Here is a 12,632-nt window from a genome sequence, read left to right as displayed (position 1 = left end):
TTTGAGGTAGAGATTCAGCTGCTCCGACCTGACGACAGGGAAGTAAATGAGTGCGACACTCTGCTCTCAGGCCCGTGCAGCAGTGACAGTGTTCCCAGTCTCATTTCATCTGCATTGTCTTGACAAACTCTATCTGCTTTAGAAGAGTTATTCGACATTAAATATATATCTTATACCCTTTTATTCAAATATGCATCCGGGAATGTGGGACTTCCCACAGCAAAAAGAGGGTATGTCTGTGAAAACAAGCCCAGCATTTAATGCAATCCCTGCTGTTAAAGGAACTATATAATTTCTGAAAACAATAATTTACTGTGATTCTAAATAACACAATCATTAACCCTATTTTTGTAGTTAGGACCTTGCTAAAAAAAAACCTTAGCTCCAACACATCTACAGTACATTGAATATTAAGTTGCATTTACAAAGAAAGTAAATTATTTTAAAATGGACAGATATATATATATCATTTTGATAAAAGAACTAGAAAGATGTGTTTAGTTTATATTCTGGTTCACGTTCTTGCATTATTTAAATGAATTCCTTTGCCCACGGTGGAATGCATTTATTTTCACTTTTAATTTTGGATAATATGAAGGTTGAACTCGAGGGCTTTTCGGACTGTTCCACAGTCGGCCGCACTTCATTGTGCTGCATCAGGATCTTCCTGAGGGTCTCATCCAGGCATGGTCACATGCTAGAGAGCGGGATTCACTCTCCCTTCCTCGTCAGGAGCAAGTGTCTGGTTTACTTCCTGTGGTCTGGAGGCCCCATGTGGCTGGAGATTGCTAGGAAACCCTTTTTTCCACATGGAATGTACTGCCAGGGCACGTTCCTAGGGAGGCAGTGACACAGTGAACCTTTAAAATCAAGGCTGAAGTCTGTAATAAAACCGCTTGGTGTACTGCAAAGTGTCAAAAACTGATGGGCTGAATAGCTGGTTCTTGTCGTTAACTTTTAACAGTTTGGCTGCGCCTTTATGCACAGAAGCTTAAAGGGTTACATTAAGGCTAAATCGAGGAAAAATACTTACACAATAGACAGGATAACATTTTAGTGTCCCTGCTTGTACAGTAGTTTCCTTGGTTGTCCTTAGGTCCTTGTTTTATGCGGTAGTCTATTGTGTTGATTTGGTCAGTACTTTCCAGAAGTTTGAGTCGGCTTGTGTGACCACCTGTGTTCAGCATGTCTGCGCATGGTTGCTCAACTTTAACACTTTTCCGGACGTTGTCTTTTGTCTTTAGTGTACAGATGAAGAGGGTTGTAGTGTTAGACATCTTTGCACATAATGTCTTTAATTCTTTCGTGCTCAGGTAAAAGCCTGCCATGCTCCATTATTTCCTCCTCATTCCATATGAAACCGAAATCCATCATTTTCTGGACTTCTCTTTCGGCAGTGCTCTTGTCAGTTATGAGGCCGAGTGTTTAGGGATCCATTGTGAGCAGCAGGCCGTGGTGTGATGAATGTGCTGGAGTAATTGCCATCTGTAGGAGTGAATACATCTCCCCTCGTTTCTGCAGAGAGCAGAGGCAGCAGAGAGGGAGGCCGAGGCCTTAAGAGAGCAGCTGACGTCCGCCAACAAGTCCCTGCAGCTGGCCACCCAGATCCAGAAAGCCCCCGACGTGGTAAGCACACCCACCTTGCGCCCCGATCGCAATCACAGCTCCACGGCCGCCACGCGCATTGTTGCCACAGGATATTTCATGGCAATTTAAACGAGCACTGTAGTGTAACACTGATTTCTAATACACCTGATGGAAGAAGAAATAGGAGGGAAGAATCTCTGGTCTACGGCACCACAGTCCAGAGATCTTGGATCAGTTTGTCTGCTTTAGTAGGTTTTTTACAGCTGAGTACAAAACATTATTCCTTTTTGGGAAGTGAGTCTTCTCCGTATGTCTGATCTGTTATGAATGAGGTACCGACAGTGTGAGTCCAGGCGTGCGTGTGGGGAGGGGGGCTGTGTGCATGTGTGACCAGTGCGTGTGCAGCGGTGGGCGGCTCCCCTCACCAGCTCTCTCGTGTGGCAGGAGCAGGCTCTAGAGGTGCTGTCACGCTCCAGTCTGGAGGTGGAGTTGAGCGCAAAGGAGCGGGAGATCGTGCAGCTGGTGGAGGATGTGCAGAGACTGCAGGCCAGCCTGAGCAAACTGCGCGAGAACTCAGCCAGCCAGATCTCCCAGCTGGAGCAGCAGCTCAGCTCCAAGAACTCCACCCTCAAGGTCAGCCTTGCACTGGCCACTTCGCCTTGATGCTCTTCAAGCATCTCTCTTGCTTTGCTGCCTCTCTTTATTGTCCCAGATGGGACACTGCTTTGCATCATGTTGCATATGAATGAATATGAATATGCATCCATTAACAATTAAAAAATACATAATGCATAAGATTAAAAAACAAGTCGGAAGCTTTAAATAATCCAGAAGTAGACAGATAAAGAAGCTGGGTCATCAGTGAGTATAATAGACAAAATGGAAATTTCAGAATTTTGAAAAAAAACTATTTTACTTGAAGGGCATATTTATACAGTATTCAAGTATTACTTGGAAACATTCAGATCGTTCCAGAAAGAAATTCAGAATACTTTTCACAGGTCTTCCCTTTTTTTTAAAACCTTTTGTTTAATTTTATGAGTTAGTATATAGTGTGAAGGCAAATGCATATATTTCTAGATATCCATGCTGTACTTTCCCAAACAAGGCTGTACTGATGCTTCCTAATCTGTGCTTCTCAGCAACTGGAGGAAAAGCTGCAGGAGCAGGCAGATTATGAAGAAGTCAAGAAGGAGCTGAAGTAAGTAACAAAGCAGGCCGCACGTAGTCCAGTGCGTGTGGGTGAGGACAAGAGCCGCCGACCTCTAGACAGAACAGTTATTCATTAAGAATAATGTCTTGTCTGCAGTGGATGATCATATGAGCTTCAATGTCATTCTGACTATAACGGCTGTTGTTCACAGCAGGAGGCTAAAGATCAGAAAGTCATTGGATGATACCATTTTACCATTACAAAAACTAGCTTTGTCCTGTAAATTTGCTTGTATAAGTACAAGGGACACGGCAATACTGTTCACTTCACTTTTACTTATGCACGTAGGAGAAAACCTAGTAAGAAGGCTTTGCATGGCAGTGTGATCTGTCTCAGGTTTCATGAGCTGCAGGCTCTTGTACAAATTTCTCACATCTGTCCATGCAAATGAACTCGGCAAGAGGAAACAAACTTGAAATTATCCAGCTCCCACAGCTGTGCTAGATTGGAGCGCTACGCTGCGGTGGTTTCATGTTTCTCTGCAGTAGACTTCTGAGGCACCTCCTGACGGATCAGGAGTCTTTCTAATTCAGGATGACTGCTTCAGGAGCTGCTTTGGAAGTTGAAAAGGGGGTTTTAGCATCACGTCATTGTGTCAGCTTCTAGCTGATACTGGCTGCCTGCCTTCGATTGCTGCCACCATCACCATAACAGCTGAAGGGATGGGGAAACTTGGTTATTTGAGCATCTCTTTCCATTCGGCAAGGGGCCGAAGGGCTCAGAAGTGAGTTTCTTTTTCATTAAGGTCTTGGAGACAAGCAGCGCAGTTTGCTGACATTGTGCCAGCACTGAAATCCCATTAACCTTTAAATGCAGGCAGGGCACAAGCTGGTCACTAAATGGCATTGCCACCCTTCCTATTGGCTGTGCTTTTGTGTGGCTGCTTGATGTGCAGCAGCGAGTATTCATGCACACAGAACGACTTGTAAAGGTTCCTCACTTTGCAAGTGCTGAGAAGGATGAGTGGGTGTGATCCTTGGTTGTGAGGTAGCTGTGTTGTAGAAGCCAGTGTTTGGGTATGTATCCTGTTTAGCAGCAGCAAGCTGGCAAGTTCAAGCAATGCTGGATTGTCCAGAGGTCAGAGATCACCTGAGAGAGGCAGAACTCTAGTGGAACCATTTCAGATCTGATTTTGGACACCTGGTTTGGATATGCACAGCTTTAAAAAGCATTTCTTCAGCAGATATATCACCAGGAGTGAAGGTTTCTGTTTTATTTCTCTTATATATAAATGAGTTAAACTTGACGTTTGTGATGGTAAAGTCTGTTACTGATTTTATGTGGTTTTAGCTGTATCTGATCTTAGCACATGTAATTATTAATGGTGTCTATAAACTGTCTAAAATTGACATGAAGTTAGGCTGGGGGAACTGAGTGACTGCATTGCTCTTTCAAGCTATGTGGCATTTCTTTGATACTGATCTTTTTATTGATACTGTATCTTTCAATCATTTGTCATTTGATGTAGTATTTAATTATGGTCATGTATTTCATTTAAGATAGTAATTTAAAGTTTTCTCTTTAGATATTAAAAATGACATTGTTGTCATATATTGTAAAAGTGAGGCTTCCTGGAAAGAACTTATTTTTGTTAGAATGTGAGGTTTCACATCTAAAAACCAGCTGTGTTAAGATTGATAACCCCTTGTACTGTGAATCTGAAAATCTGGAACTGATCACCCTTTTTGACATTTAATCCCTTGTCTATGGCAGTAGTTTTTTAAATTTAATAGTTTTTTTTTCACTTTTTGTTTATGAAAGTTAGGTTAATTTATCAAAAAGCCCAAAAGATTTGACTAACGTTTTCGACACTAACATAATGCTCAGTCTCATTTAATGTAATGACTGGAGTTCTTTAATGTAAGGATTCACAGGCCCTGCAGAGAGTGTTTGCATTGCCTGGGGTCCATCAGCATGAGTTCAAGCAGCTCTCGCTTACCAGTCACTACGGCCTCTCTTCTAAAGCCCAGCGGCAGGCGTAACTGGTGTGTTGCCTCTGTTTTGTTCCACAGTATCCTGAAGTCCATGGAGTTTGGGCCATCCGAGGGTTCGACAGCACAGGTATGGGCACAGTGAGGCCACAGGATGTTCTATACAAATGTAAATAGAGGCAGAGCGTCTCTTTAAATGCTTAAGCTCCGTAAACACTGTACTGTTCTGAAGCCATTAAACAATTCAAGGGTAAAAGAACAAGAATGTGAATTGTATCCTGTAATACTTGCAACATTTGTGTCACTTCATAATACAAAGGGCAGTTCCTATGAGCAAAGTTAGAATTTATCACTATGACTGGAAAAGAAATAACTGGGCTACGATTCCAGACACAAGCCACCTAGCCCTGGGTGTTCCCAGGGTATTAAAAGCTTTTACCTCTGGTTTTAACCGTCAGCATTTCTTTCAATGTTTTTTTTTAAAGAAGAGAAATTTAATTTGTGGCACTGAAGATTTCCTTAACAGCGGAGAAATGAGAACCAGGCTTTCTCCTTTCCGAACAACATCCAATTAAAATTCCAGAGTAGTGACAGTTTACTTTTCCACTCCCCCTTCGTGCTGTCACCTCAGATCCGCCCCTTCACACTCTAGCAGTCATCTTTAAAACATGAGAGGCGCGTGTCCCCGGACTCCCCAAGAGTCTGGGGCACGGCCTGGCTGACTGTACCCCGCTCTCTCTCAGGACTCCTCCAAGCCCCTGGAGGTGCTGCTGCTGGAGAAGAACCGGGCCCTGCAGTCCGAGAGCGCCGGCCTGCGCATCGCCAACAGCGAGCTGAGTGGTGAGTGTCCTCTGCGGCGGGGGGGGCGGCCCTTCGTACTCTAGCCACTGCGCCAGCCGAGAACGGGCAGAGAGTTGACAAGATTGCAATATGAACACCGCAGTGTCCTCAGTTGGCCTTCCGTTACTCCACTGAGCACGGGGCTGAGGGAGTGAAAGGCCACTGTATGCATATTGTAGCGCATGCAGCTGTCCTCCACATTGGTCCTTTCAAGTGCTCGCTGACGACAGGGTCCAGCACCACCGCACCCTCTCAACACCACAGTGGCTCCCGGCCTGCCCGGCCTGCCCGATCAGCTGCTGACTACAGAGCTTTAACTCCTCAGCACTGAAGTGACACATGACAAGTGAAAAGGGGCAGCCTCACTGAGGGAAAGAGAATATCTGGAAGAGCAGGCTGCCCCACACTTTGCCCAGTGCATAAATAACACCTCAGACAATGAAGGCATGGAGTTCGGTGGCAGTGTCTTATCTGATATCCATTCATGGATTCAGACACCCCTGCACTTGTCTGGATGCTCTTTTCCTTGGGGGGCTCTGGGACCTCAACATTTTTTCAGAGTCTAAGGAAAAGGCATTTTCCTGTAACCTTTCTGAAGCAGGCAGGACATGCTAATTTTTCTTTGAAAGTAAGAAAGGCTGAGATGGCCTGAACGTGGGCAAACTAATTGTGAATTTCACAAACAGGTAATGACAAGTGCTGTTCGCAGGCTGTTGGCTCTTTAAGGTCAGCCTGTGCCCTTCCCCCGGTGCTGCTCAGACACATTGGAACGCGGCTCTGTGAGCTGGGGCCCTTCAGGGCTCGCGCGCGTGTGTGCGTCCGTGGTGGGGCCTGGCTATGAAAATGAGGCCCTTCTGCTCTCCAGTCTGCCCTTTCTGTGGCACTGTTTGCATGGGGTTTGAAATGTCATCGCAATGTGCTCGAGGACTGCTTAAATATAGAGAAAATTAAATACGCTGCTAATAAAAAAATATCTAAGGGCTTTTTGCTTTTTCTGGTGCAGATTTATCTGACCCGATTGCATAAAACCAGAGCACAGGGACTCAAGTTTAATTTAAATTCTGACTATTCCAAGTCCCCCATAACATCACACAAAAAAGTATTACTTGGTTAATCTTGTAGATGTACACAGACCTTGAAAACAGCAAAGGGTTTCTTTCATGAAGCAGTGAAAAGGGAGCTCTGAACTCCATGATGTGCTCTGATCCAGTTGTCCTAACAGCAGGGTTTAAATCAATTTTTGCCACAATATTTGATCATTGGTAAACTAAAAAGGTACATTCACCACCATTGCTGCTTTAATTAACTCATGTATCCATGTTTCACATTTTCTGTCCATGTTTTATTGTACTGTCTTAATCGTGAGACTTGTTTAGAATCTTCCTGATGTCCTTATTTAAGTGTTTCTGTGAGTACTGGATATATAGGTCAGTTTCTGGCTGGAGAGAATGGGAAAAAAAACTGTGAACCCTGCTCATTAAAGTTCCATCCCTTGATCAACCTGCTATCAGAAAAAAACAGCCCTGTTAACTTTATGGGAGAGTTGTCTGGGTAAGCGCAGTATACCACCAGAGATATACAGCATCACAGACTGAAGACATCAGAACCCGGTTTGATTTCATATTGTCTTCCTTCCTCTGATATCTCTGGTACCTGAGAGCACCCTATGAGCTGTTTGCAGCTGTTACGTATTTTTGTTCGCTGGGGAGAAAGTAACTTAAGCAGCTGTGGGGTGCTCCTGTAGCCTCTGGGTTGTACTGTAGAGGTTACCCTTCTGCTCATTGGGAGATCTTCCTTTGTGCTGCCCCGCTGTGTGCAGTATGTTCTGTGACTAGAATCTGCTTTTAATGGATCAGTACCAGTAGCTGGCAGAATTATCAAGGTCTGTCCACACAGCTGTGGTTTGGTTCGGATGTGTTGTTTTGCCAGAGGTGTTGTCTCAGACCTCACCTCTGAAATGTCTTGTGCTGCCTGTACTCATACAGCCTGGATTTAACTCTCCATCACTTGCTGTGAAACAGACCTGGTCACTTTGTCCCCTGTAACAGTTTTTTTTTCTCCAGCAGGTGGGATTTGGAAATGAAAGGTTTGACAGGGAAATACAGTGCAATTAAACTAAAAAGGCAGGATGTGTGTATACTTTGTTTTTTTCAAAACATACAGGGGTATCTTTTGCCTAAGGAGATTCATGCTAAATTTGTACAAAGACATGTGGACAAAGAGCTCTTGACTTGCAGAAACTGGGCACAATGAGTATGCCCAGTGATGGTGTAGGGACATGCAGTATACTGTTTCTAAGAATAATTTACAGGATCCTTCTGTAGATCATAATTTATGGAATGCTGTGGTGTTCAAGTTCAGGAACTCACTGCAGGCTGGAAAATGTGCACAGGGTGTTTTTCAATGCAATACATTTTAGTGAGTAGTTCTTTGGGTGATTAGTGGGAATAGTTTTTCAAATTAATTTTTTATGTTCATTACTAAAAGCAATGATGTTCATTTTTCTCATTCGATAACTGCAATGTGGCCCTGTTCTTTCACTGCTAATGAATTACAATAAGGCCACATCTGTCCTTGTGAGTTCCCAGTAAATCCCACGGCAGAATTTCTTCTTACTCTCAGGTAATCCACAACAAGCAATCAGGCAGTACTGTGCAATCTGTTTCTTCTACAAATTAAAGACATTTCAATCTTTCTAAATGTTAAACCATTTATCTGAGCTCTATGGAAATATTTTTTGAGAGACAGTTTTTCTACTTTTTTTGAAACTGTGACTTTTAATACCAGGAGATCTTTGACATTTGTATCCATTCAGACCTTTTGTGTTTATTCCTTATTCATTAGACACAAACTCTTAAGCTGTCTTTTGTACCTGGCCGTAAAATCCAGCTCGCTTCAAGCAGAGGAGTTGGGTTGATGGTAAATCAGAAAAAGACTGCAGCAGCCAAGAACACACACACAGCAAGCCCCACAAGCTGCAACCTGTCATTCGGAGCTGCCAGTGTGGAAATGCAGTGGCTGGGAAAGGCGAACGCGCAGGTAGCTGGGACACTGCTGCCTCTGCCGATATATCCATGGACATGCCTGCCAGACATTTCCCATCACAGCAGCTCAGCGTTCATCTCTGGCAAACCAGCCGAGACACTGTTAGCAAGCCGGCACTCTGTCCTTGATTCCACAGTGAGGGGAAGGCGTGCGAGCTCTGCTAACCCCCTCATACACACACTGGCATCCTCCTGAGCCCAGCACTGGACTGTGGCCCCCTCTCCTGCAAGGAGCTACAGTTGGAACCTGAGAGTGCTGGAGAGGACGGGGGCGGGGGGGGGGGAGTTAGGCATTAACACATCCTGAAAAACCCCCTTTTTCCCTAACCCACACTCCTCATAGATGTCTAAGGAAGATGTCAGCTTTGGAATGCAGGGAAGGCAATGCAGTGAATGTCTAGACTCTTTTTCGTTCCAGGCTGCCACTTACAAGAAAGGTACAAACCACAAATGCATGGGCGTCTTGTCTGTGGGGGGTTTAGCAAAAAAATTGTCTTGAAAGTGAAAAATAAGCCCTCTGTATTTAAAAAAAAAAATTGCTTACCATTTTTTTTTAAATCTGGGCTGATTTTTTTATAGTTGTTTTTTTTTTGTCTTTTTGGACCCTTTTTTGACTCCCCCATAATGCATTGTGTTTGACCTTTCTTGTAGGGGCGGCCGGGCGGAAAGGGAAAGAGGCCCAAGCGGAGAGCCAGCAGCGCGTTCCCGCCACCGCCAACACAGCCGCCACCCGGCAGGGCTCCCCCCCTCCTCCAGCCCCCTCCCAGCTCCTCCTGCGTGCCGGGACGAGCACCAACAGCTCAGGCGCTGCCGAGCCGGCCTCCAGCGCCAACGGCACGCACCAGTTCTCCCCTTCGGGGCTCGCCCAAGACTTCTTCAGCCCCTCCCTGGCTGGGCCAGGCAGCGCCTTTCCCCTGGCTGGCAAGGTGGCCCTCAACTCCCTGCTGCAGCGCCAGCTCATGCAGACATTCTATTCCAAAGCCCTCCAGGACTCCCCCAGCGGCACCATGCTCTTTGCCCCGGGGCCCTATGCTGCCACCTCGCTGTCCGCCAGCCCCCTCCAGCAATCTCAGCACCAGCCGGCGGGGAGCCCAGACGTCAACGGCATGGCGCCCTCCCCTAGCCAGTCGGAAGGGGCGGGCAGCACCTCGGAAGGGGAGGACATGGACACCGCCGAGATCGCCCGGCAGGTGAAGGAGCAGCTCATCAAGCACAACATCGGCCAGCGCATCTTCGGGCACTACGTGCTGGGCCTGTCGCAGGGCTCCGTCAGCGAGATCCTGGCCCGGCCCAAGCCCTGGAACAAGCTGACCATCCGCGGCAAGGAGCCCTTCCACAAGATGAAGCAGTTCCTGTCCGACGAGCAGAACATCCTCGCGCTGCGCAGCATCCAGGGCCGCCAGAGAGGTGAGTGTGACCCCGCGTCCAGAACCGCCCAGGGCTAGAGGCAGGAGCAGGCCAGAGAGCCGCCAGACACAGCGGACTGTATCATCAGCATTGTAGTCTCATGGTCTTAGTTTAGTCTCGCAAACAAAATACATGCTTAAAATAGGTATATTTAGAAAATGAATTGCATTATATTTGCAGTATAAAGGAAGTGTAATTAATTAGACATTTAAGAAATATTACACACAGCCTCTAGAACCGTTGCTGCTAGCAGCTTCTTGAATTGAGCACGTCTTTGAAAACCTTTTGCTTCCGGACTGAAATTCTGAGATTTGAAATCTGTGTCCTTTCTGCAGCGGTGAAATGTTTTGTTATTTGCGGAATTGTGTGGAAACTGTGGAACCGGCAGTCGTGGAGGAGACTTGTGTTGTCGCTCTCCTGTTCTCTGGCGTGCAGGCAGGTGTGCTGCAGGCTGGGGTGTAGCAACTTTGACCTCTAAGTCAGTGGGTTGGTGTTGATCACAGTGGCTGAGCACTTGTATGGCTGTGTGAGTTTTGGCTGATGCGTGAGTTCTTGCTGAATATGCATCTTCTTCAGTTTATTTCTTATTCAGTTCATGGCCTTGCACAATGTTTCAGCAGGTTGTCCATATAAATCCATACGGACTTTTCTAGACCTCGTGTGTCCAAATCCCAGGAAGGCTGCTTACTGGATGAGGGCAGACACACTGAGGGACTTTATTGCATTAATACAAACTTTATTATATGATTGCTCGTAAAGAAACATAAGGTTCTACAGCCAGAGCTCGACTGTCAGGTTTTCTGCTTACATGAGCAAGGTCTGCTAACAGCAGGCACACAGTAATGGGCCAGATCCACCACTTGGAGAGACTGTGAAGGTGAAGATTTACAGCAATATGTTAAACAGTTCAGGTTAGCAATTTGTTGGCGAAGCAACGAAAATATCTGGGTAAGTAGTGTGCTGACTGTCTGAAGGCTCCGTTCTCTTCCTGCGGCTTCGGGGAAAAAAGTGTTTTATTTCCATGGGTGAGGTGGTTCTCCTGAGCAATAGGCTCACAATAGGCCAGCTGGACTGGACGATCGGAAGTGGACAGTGGACAAGTTGTCTGTGCACCCAGTGAATTTAGAGACGGCAGTTTGCTTTTTCTCACGGGGGATGCAGTTACTGTGCTGGAGAACAGTCTCAAAACGCGGGTGTTTTGCTTTCTTTCCTTTCTCAAGCGTAACTTGGAAAGCAGCACTGGCTAAGTGTTGAGCAGTGTTTTCACACGGTGTTAGTGTTATGTGTGACAAGAACGAGGCTGACGTGCGGTTAGGAATAGTTCTCAAGTCTCGTCTCCCTTAATTATAAGCAGGGAACATGCCGTTGCTGAACTTGGCAGCCCAGAGGAAATAAATTAAATGTTGCTTTTGGCAAAATGTTTCATTGCGGTGCTACAATGGGTAGAACCAGAAGAATGCTGTTCTGTTTCCATATCCTTGTCTATTGTACTTGTTTGGAGTGGCTTCAAGGAAACTGTCTGGCTGTGTGCCCCAGCACTTCTTATTCCTAGATTCTTAAAACAGATCAGGGAGTCTCTCTCTCGTTTCTTCCGAAGAGGAGAAAATCATCAGTGTTACTATTCCCGTTTCACACTTGAGTCTGGGAATGGTGATGAGGAGGAACACCGTTTTCAGCGGAAGCGCCGTATGCTGGGCACGAGGATGAAGTATAAAGTCCCTGCCCCGGGTGGACAGCAGGACGCGGCATGGCTTTGGGGGCCAGCTCTTGGTCCTGTCACTTCTGCTGTAGCCTCCTGTGTGAGCTGCTGTGGGCTGGACAGTGGGCTCACTGCTATTCCACTGTGACCGGGGACACCACAGCACCGTCTGTGACCAGCAGCTTCTTACTGTATCGTGAGGGAGAAACAATGGGCTTCACCTCATCGTGCATAAGTTGTAGATCGGGAGGCCCAATCTATTTTTATTGTTTTTTCCCCATTTGCTCTACGCAGAGGGGTGAAATGGCATCCCTGCATAAGGTTGGGCAGTAACAGAAACCCCTAATAAAACCTAATGTCAGGGGATTCTCGAAGAGCCAATTAAAGGAAACTGCAAATATTTTTCGGTCTTTTAAGACTTCTTTCACCCCAGCCCTGCTACTTGATTCAAAAGGAATATCTTGCAGTGGCAAGGTTTGTTTTGTGTAGCGGCCTGGTAAAGCTGGGGTCCCCTCTGGCCCTGCACCCCTCGTCCCCAGCAGAGCAGGAGTCGAGCTGAGCTCCCGGCCCCTCGGCCCCATGCAGTAGTGCAGTCAGCGCCTGACTTATCTTCTGTCGCCGCTTGTTTTTCAACAGAGAACCCGGGCCAGAACCTGAACAGAGTGTTTCAGGAGGTTCCGAAGCGAAGAACCGGCTCCGAAGGCTCCTCGCGGCCAGGTCTGTTCTTTGCCCCATCGCTATCGTGGTTGCAGTGTGGTTGCAGTTGTGTCGTTGTTGTTGTGTAGCGTGTAGCGTGTAGCCACTGGTCCTTACTCTGTGCTTCTGGCCCGGAGTCCTGAAGAACGCAGGCGAGCGCGTGCGGCGCTGTAGGGAGTTAGGACACGGCGGCACAGCCCGGCCGCCCAGGCCCC

General features: G+C 46.5%; 1 protein-coding gene across 5 annotated transcripts in view; it reads left to right on the top strand.

The window, feature by feature from the left end:
- The window catches only part of cux1a (cut-like homeobox 1a), a 170,322-nt gene that overhangs the window by 117,966 nt on the left and 39,724 nt on the right, over positions 1-12,632 (top strand). For 4 of the 5 annotated variants that reach the window (XM_069184473.1, XM_069184476.1, XM_069184475.1 and 1 more), the window contains exons 10-16: positions 1,522-1,626; positions 2,032-2,220; positions 2,730-2,788; positions 4,813-4,861; positions 5,475-5,571; positions 9,267-10,022; positions 12,358-12,438. In XM_069184473.1, coding sequence (XP_069040574.1) covers positions 1,522-1,626; positions 2,032-2,220; positions 2,730-2,788; positions 4,813-4,861; positions 5,475-5,571; positions 9,267-10,022; positions 12,358-12,438 — 1,336 coding nt within the window. The remainder of the gene's footprint in view (positions 1-1,521; positions 1,627-2,031; positions 2,221-2,729; positions 2,789-4,812; positions 4,862-5,474; positions 5,572-9,266; positions 10,023-12,357; positions 12,439-12,632) is intronic. The other variant, XM_069184474.1, reaches the window with a different exon arrangement.

The sequence above is a fragment of the Lepisosteus oculatus genome, chromosome 26 (assembly GCF_040954835.1).
Source record: "Lepisosteus oculatus isolate fLepOcu1 chromosome 26, fLepOcu1.hap2, whole genome shotgun sequence".
Classification (NCBI taxonomy): domain Eukaryota; kingdom Metazoa; phylum Chordata; class Actinopteri; order Semionotiformes; family Lepisosteidae; genus Lepisosteus; species Lepisosteus oculatus.
This window is presented reverse-complemented; position numbering and strand designations above follow the sequence as displayed.